A 7,499-nucleotide genomic window follows, 5' to 3' on the forward strand; every position below is an offset into this window, starting at 1 on the left:
CGCGCATGCGCTATATCACCTGAGTCACACCATTTTGCTTCTGGGGGTTAGTAACAGCAGCTAGCTGTTGGTGTTCGCTTTCAGGGGCTTCGTCAGTTCGTTAACTTTGTGTTTCCCGCTTCGTTTCTGTGTCTGAGTGAACAGAGAGCTGCCCCCGCCCTCAGATCCGAACTAGAATCTTTCTGCGTCGGAGAAATGGACGGAGAAGAGGACGAGTTCATGTCCGGCAACCGCTCCGGTAGTAGTTCGGCTTTGTTTCCTATGTAACCAACAAGCTAACATGCTAATAACAACCAGCGCCTTGTGTCTGTATACTGAGTGTTAGTGCGGTTACTGTACGCATGTAACTCCGGGTGTTCGGTTTACGGACCGGCTGGTTAGCTTACTGCTCTGTGGCTGTGACACATGAAGGTTTTGGTGTCAGTCAGGTTCCAGGAAATGTGTCCCAGTTTAGCTCCATCAGCGGCGAGCAGACAGACCCGGTTACATATATATATGTACTTATTAGATGGAAATGTTTACATTAAATCAGTGTGGTTAAAACTAGAGGATGTGTTTGATGGCTGCCTGCGGAGGATTTGCTGAAGAAGCTGAATTTATTTTAGGTTAAAATTGAAATTTAATTGAAGGCTGGAATTAAATCTGAACATCAGGGGGGCGCACATCACAGTTGTTTTTTTATTTACGTTGCCATGCCAACAGTCCACTGATGTCTTCAAAGGAGTAAAAGCAAAAAGCATTCCAAAACTCTTTCAAAAGTGTGACGGTGTGGCGGGGGCGTGGCCTCGAAGTTGACCATTCGCCATTACAAAGGAACTCTGTATTTTCTGCAGTACCACCAGTACTGCAGAAAATACACCAGTGCTGGTTGTGTCCAGCATCAGCTACAGACCTGGTTGAACCTGTCGGTGTGTGTTGCTGATGTCTTGTATGTTCTGCAGATGATGGAGGCGGCACTCCAGTTCAGGACGAACATCCAGCATCAGATGGCGAGGAGGAGAGGAGTGACGGGCGTCAGTCTGAGGTCAGATTGTTGTTAAATTCTCTTCATAACGGCCACTTTCAACTCGCTACTCATAAATATATACAGGTATTATGTGTACTTGTTTATCTTGTTTACTGTTTGTCTCAACAGGATGAGGGCAGCAATGATGAGGATGCCTCCCATGCCATGGAGACCGGTGGGGCAGCCAATGGTTCTGACAACGAGGACCACCGCGGGGCAGCCAGTGACTCAGAGGGTGAGGGCCCCAGGGGCCGCGATGAAGATGACAAAAGTGACTCTGAGACGGAGGCTCCACGGCCTGCAGACAGCGATGAGGACTCTCCAGTCAAACGGAGGATGAGTGCATCTGACAACGAGGAGGAGGAAGACTCACCGGAAAAACGCAGGATGAGCACGTCCGACAACAAGGGGTCATCGTCAGTCAAACGCGCAGCATCGGACAACGAGGACGGGGACGGATCGTCTCCGCCAAAGCGCAGGAGCATCAGCTCAGATGTGGATGAGGACAAGCCCAAAGCAGCAGGAGACAGCGACTCGGAGAACGAGGATGCCAAACCAGACCGGCGCTCCAATGGAGACAGTGACTCTGACACAGAGACTCCTGCCAAACGCAAGGCAGCACAGATAGACTCTGACGAGGAGAAACAGGAGGAGGAGGGAGGAGGGAGGAAGTGGAATGCTGTGATGCATTCTGACAGTGAGGAGGAGGAGGGTGGAGGCGGAAGGAAGGCTGCAGCAGGAAGTGATGGAGAGCAGCACGACGAGGAGGAGAGGCGGCAGAGAGACGACAGTGACGAGGAAGACGAGAAACCAGGTACTGACCCAGTGTTCCCACAGACCAGGAGGCAGTCTGTGGTGTCGTGGTGTTGTGATGGTCGGTGGAGTCGGTTTGTGCAGGAAGTAGGATTCAAACGGGTGTTGATTGTGTGGTGGTCGCCACACAGGAGCTGCCAAACATTCCAAATTTAAAATATCGTTGTAACACAAAAGTCACGCTCGGTTTAAATGCCGCTGTGGCAGTAACATCATCATTCTGTGTTTACAGTGAAGAGGAAGAAGGCCATCCTGTCTGACAGTGAGGACGAAGATGAGGAGAAGCCAGATAAACCAGGTAACACCCACAATTCAGCAGAGATGCTTTTAACGGTCAGGGCTGTTTGGATTATCTGGTCCCCTTTGTGTTCAGAAACTGCTCCGTAAATCATTGTTCAGACCGTCCTCACAGAAAAACTAAATGTTAGATGTATCGGTGCAGTATTCTTCTTCCGGTGCGCTGCTGAACTGGATCAGAGCTGAAAACGGTAAAATATTTCAACAGAAACCAGGTCTTCACCAGCTGGATATTGGAATGGATGTGCATCTTTAATTCAGAAAAGCCTTGATGGAGATGTTGAACTCTTAAGAGCTCACACCCCGGAGGCAGATCATCATCATGTGGGTTCAGATGGTTCTGTAAAAGGACCTCACAGATCATGGTCATGGTGACCTCCTGTTCTCTGACACATTTACCTGCATGGCGTCCGGCTGTGCTCTGACCCCAGCCTGACGGGGTCAGCTCTGCAGGATGCATACACCCTCGTCCTCATGCTTTTGCTCAACCTGTGTGTGTGTGTTTGAGCAGTGAAGAGGAGTCGGGCGGTGTCGGATGACGAGAACTCGGACAGCGACAGCGCCCCCGGTGGTCCTGATAAGAGTTTGGCGGCCAAACTGAGAGAACTGGGCTCGGACAGCGGGAGCGAGGATGACGAGAGGTCAAAGGCGGCAGCGGGGAAGAAAGATGAGAAGGCGCTGTTCGGCAGTGACAGCGAGTCTGGAGACGAGGAGGAGTGAGTACTGTGGTCCCAGTTTAACCCTTTAAACCCGCTTCAGCCGTGACCTTTAACCTCTGTGTGTGTCTGTTGCAGGAAAATGATCGCAGACATCTTCGGAGAGTCTGGAGACGAGGAGGAAGAAGAGTTCACGGTAAGCTTCCTCTGTCTGTATACTAGACGGCAGGTGTCGTCAGCTTGGCCTCACAGCCGGTGTCGTCCTGCAGGGCTTTAACCAGGAGGACCTGGAGGACAAGAAGGAGACCAAGGAGAGGCAGCAGCAGCAGATGGAGTACTCTGACTCTGATGAGGGCATCGACCGCAGTGGCCAGGAGTACGTCTCCCCTACAGTGCTGTCATTTGTAACGTCTAGCTGTCATGTATTATAACGTGTGTTTGTGTGTGTGTTCAGCACCAGCTTCATGTCCGACTTCGACATCATGCTCGCTAAGAGAAAAGCCATGAACAGCAAGCGGAGGCGGCACCGCGACGGAGGGACGTTCATCAGCGACGCCGACGACGTGGTCAACGCCATGATCACCAAGATGAACGAGGCCGCAGAGGTCTGGCCGCCCTTCAGAATAAAAGCCCTGCATAACTCCTGCAGCCTGTAACCTCCCTGTGTTTCTGTGACAGGAGGACAGGACTCTGAACAGTCAGAAGAAACCGGCCCTGAAGAAGCTCACCCTGCTGCCGCAGGTCGTCATGCACCTGAAGAAGTAAGAGAGTGTGACTGTCGCTCCTCATGTCGGAGGCCTCTGGACCAGAGGTGGATCACATGATCCATCACCTTTTGCTGTTTGTCCCTCAGACAGGACTTGAAGGATACGTTCATCGACAGCGGAGTGATGTCGGCCATCAAAGAGTGGATCAGCCCTCTTCCAGACAAATCGCTTCCTGCTCTGAGGATCAGAGAGGAGCTGCTCAGGATCCTGCAGGAGGTGAGCGCCGCGCTGAGCGGAGTCTGTGAACTGTTCCCTGTTTGAGCCTGTGTTTCCTGCTGCAGCTGCCCAGTGTGAGCCAGGAGACCCTGAAGCACAGCGGGATTGGCCGAGCCGTCATGTTCCTCTACAAACATCCCAAAGAGTCCCGATGCAACAAAGACCTGGCTCTGAAGCTCATCAGTAAGGACGTCTATTTCTGAACATTCTGGAGGTCAAGCTGTCACTGCAGCTGCTGTCTGTGCCTGTAGAGGGCGGCACTGACCCATCTGTCTTGTCTTCAGACGAGTGGTCGCGGCCGATCTTTGGTTTGACGTCCAACTATAAAGGGATGACGAGGGAGGAGCGGCAGCAGCGAGACCTGGACCAGCAGATGCCCCAGAGACGGAGGCTCAGGTAACCGAACGGTCCAGCACCTGCTGTCTGTGTCTTCCAGCTGTCTGTTGTCCAGTCAGGCTGATCACTGGTCTCTTAGTGTCCAGAGGGTTCTGGCTCACTCTTCTTCTTTCTGCTCTGAGTTTGTTGAGTCCGTGTAGTCGTGTCCTTCTGTCCTGGTCCTGTTTTGTTGGTTGTCTCCTTTTGTGGTCACTTGTTGGGCGTCCGAACTAGAACAGTCCCTCCTGAGTACCTGTTCAGCTCCTGTCAGCCTGGAAGAAGGGACGAGGCCTCAGCTGTTTATATATGTTTGTAGGACGTGATTCACTCATGAACCCCCCGTAGATCTGCTCTTTGTCTTCGTCCTCCCTCCTCATCATCACCTCTTCTGTTCCTTTCAGCCTTTTTTATTGTGAGTCTGTCCCAATATCACACCTCAGTCACCAGTAACAGTTATTGAATGTTCACAGTGATCAGAGATCAGTCCCTTCATGCTGTTCGTTCTGATCTTCGGTTACCTTTTACAGGCGGGTTTGACATAAACGTGGTTTTTAGGAAGCTGTTAGCAGTCGATCCTCCGTCTGACAGCAGCGGGCTGAAGTCTGAGGTTTGGGACACGCTCAGGTTTTCTTCTTTCACTCCTTCATCTGCTCATTTCATCTCTCCTCCTCCTCCCCCCACCTCATCCCCCTCCTCCCCCAGTCAGCCTCAGAAGGTGGAGAGGGCGGAGGAACCCGACGTCTTCTCTCCACCAACCAGGTTCAGTCCTAAAGCTGCATGGTGTCACTGCGAGTCGGACAGAACTTCTTTAACCTCTGCCTGCAGCCGCTGTTCAGGGCAAGCTTGACACGGCTCTGTTTAAAGATGACGGAGTTCTGATGTAGAGGATTTACATTAAAAACACTGCACCCATTGATCTGCATGTGGACAGATCCATCAGAGAGACCAGCAGTACCTGCAGCAGCAGAGGGGTTAAACAGAGCCGTCCTCCTTCTGGTGCTGTGCCAGGTCTTACTGTGTGTGTCCTGATAGTTTGGGACGTCAGGACGGACGTCCTCCACAGCTGGGACACAGGTCCACCTGTGGAGGGTCTCAGGCGCTGACTAACCTGCTGTGAGGTGCAGATAACCGCATGCAGACTCGGCTGCTGCCGGTCGGGGTGACGCGGCCTCATTTCATTCTGCTCTGTCTGCAGTTCTGGAGGGCTGACGCCTCGGAGGGACCTGGAGAAGCAGCTGACCGGAGAGGAGAAGTAAGCTGCCATCAGAACATGAACAGAGACTTGGAGCTCTGCAGTCTCTCTCCTCTCATTCTTTCTAACTGAGAACCGTCTCCTTCCCTGCAGAGCTCTGCGGCCCGGTGACCCCGGGTTCTGTGCCAGGGCTCGGGTGCCGACGCCCTCCAACAAAGACTACGTGGTGCGACCCAAGTGGAATGTCGAGGGCGACTCCAGCAGGGTGAGTGACATGTCTGAGCCTTCACAAGAGCAGCGGGGTTCAGAGGTCCAAGTCATCATAGACACAGTCGGGTTCTAATTTATTGGAGCCATGTGCTGGTGGTGGTTACCTGCCGTCAGGAGCTGAGCTGTGATTGGTCCTCTGCAGAGCGGCTGTAAGAAAGCCATCAGCCTGCTGGAGAAGCACAAGCGGCGCTTCGCCGAGCAGAAGAAAATGCAGCGGCCGCAGGGAGCCGTGAAGATCAGCATAGAGGGCAACAGAATGCCCCTGTAGCTCCTGCTGCTGGCCTGCAGGGGGCAGTAAGTCTGCATGGTGTGGGCCGGCCTGCTGACAGCTGCTGTCCTCTGATAACCAGAGCTGTGCTGATGAAGGCTGCAGGAAACCCTCCTCCAGGAGGCAGCTTCAGCTCGTGAAGGAGGATTTTCTGCAGTCTGAGACCAGACCAGAGCCCGTCCTGCCGCTCTGTGTCTTTAACCCTCGCATTACCCGATCAGTATGAACACAAACCTCGGGTTAATGGTTCTGTAATCGGTCCTGACACTCACCTGTGTCCTGTTATTGATCATTTGCATCTGTAGTGATGTCACACATTGAGCTGCCGTCTTATGTGAGGTTGTGGATTTTGTCCTAGCATGAGGACTGAAGCACGTCACGGTAACACACACCGTGTCCTGTCCGTGTCCTCGGACGGGCGCTCCTGTCCGTGTCCTCGGACGGGCGCTCCTGTCCTCGGACGGGCGCTCCTGTCCGTGTCCTCGGACGGGCGCTCCTGTCCGTGTCCTCGGACGGGCGCTCCTGTCCGTGTCCTGTGTCATTAATGTGTGTTTCCTCCTGCAGGGTCCGATGAAGAAGGGCATGTCCCGCGTGGATAAACAGATGCGTCGGTTCGCTGACATCCGCCGCCTCACCAAGACGGGTCATGCTGTTAAAATCAGTGTGGAAGGAAACCGGATGCCGCTCTGAGCCGCTGTTTTTTAGCCTGATAGGATTTTCCTCTTTTTCTTTTTAATGTTTTTGTTGTTCCCAGTTTGTCCTGCTCAGGTCGTCCGTGCCTCGCTGCAGGACCGAGGTCACAGCAGCCAGGACGCCTGCACTGAACAGATCCAAACAATGAAACACCTGCTGCCAATGTGGCCAGTCAGCTGAGTCCGTGATGTCTCCAACAGTAGCTCAGGTTAGCCATGTTAGCCATGTTAGCCATGTTAGCTGTACCTTCTGACCGGCTGAATCATCACTGTTAATCAATTATCAGCTGTGTTTACAGTGATTGATGTTTTTGATCAAGTTAAAAAAAGAATAGTTGCATCTTAAGACGAGCTGCTAGCGTCGTGTCAGCAGCACCGGCTGCAACATGCTGGAAGTGTTGGCGCTGACCTGGAGGTCAGGAGAACCTAACAGGGCCGTCATGGCTGCCAAGTGTCTCTGATGTGAGGGTGTGTGTACTCTGCTCCTTGTTGTCCCTCTGGGCTCCTGTAGTGACCGTACAGATGTGTGTACAGGCCGACTGCTGTTTGGATCAGGACTTTTTCTTAATAAAGAATTAACAGAAACTCAGGTGAGCCCTCGTTCCTCTGCCTCCATCTCTGCTGTGCAAGCTCAGAAATCTACGACAGTGAAGAAACCTTCAGAATAAAAGACTCAGTCCGTCGTATTATTTTTCTTTATTAAGCACAATTAACCATTGAGGGTGCAGAAAGAAGCCTTTAACCCCAGCAGCACGGGCTCCACTGCACCACCACCGTCTGATTCATGGTCCTCATCCAGCAGAGGTCTGTGCTGATGCAGCACTCACAGGGAGCTCCAGCTGATTTAAAGGGCCAGTCTGTCCCTTTAAATCAGCTGCTCTGCAGGGCGGGAAGGTCGGGCCTGCTTCTAAAGGAGCACTTCACCAGTGAGGAGACAGCTGGGATCA

The 7,499-nt window shown here is 52.7% G+C and overlaps 1 protein-coding gene across 3 annotated transcripts; it reads left to right on the forward strand.

Annotated features, from left to right (window-relative positions):
• The first annotated feature begins 20 nt into the window (after positions 1 to 20).
• Positions 21 to 7,141, forward strand: LOC114444892 (protein IWS1 homolog). Of its 3 annotated transcripts, XM_028419781.1 has the most exons (17): positions 21 to 238; positions 942 to 1,024; positions 1,136 to 1,820; positions 2,052 to 2,117; positions 2,628 to 2,832; positions 2,911 to 2,968; positions 3,042 to 3,148; positions 3,227 to 3,377; positions 3,451 to 3,533; positions 3,626 to 3,755; positions 3,821 to 3,938; positions 4,040 to 4,151; positions 4,833 to 4,889; positions 5,326 to 5,382; positions 5,476 to 5,587; positions 5,735 to 5,886; positions 6,425 to 6,553. In XM_028419781.1, exons 1-16 carry the CDS (start codon positions 196 to 198, stop codon positions 5,858 to 5,860), a joined length of 2,193 nt encoding a protein of 730 aa, XP_028275582.1. In that variant the 5' UTR covers positions 21 to 195; the 3' UTR covers positions 5,861 to 5,886; positions 6,425 to 6,553. The 3 variants fall into 3 exon arrangements, with proteins under 3 accessions (XP_028275582.1, XP_028275581.1, XP_028275583.1); XM_028419780.1 differs by lacking the exon at positions 5,735 to 5,886 and having other exon boundaries at positions 6,425 to 7,141; XM_028419782.1 differs by lacking the exons at positions 4,833 to 4,889; positions 5,735 to 5,886 and having other exon boundaries at positions 6,425 to 7,141.
• The last annotated feature ends 358 nt before the right edge of the window (positions 7,142 to 7,499 follow it).

This window comes from Parambassis ranga, chromosome 13 (assembly GCF_900634625.1).
Source record: "Parambassis ranga chromosome 13, fParRan2.1, whole genome shotgun sequence".
Classification (NCBI taxonomy): Eukaryota; Metazoa; Chordata; class Actinopteri; family Ambassidae; genus Parambassis; species Parambassis ranga.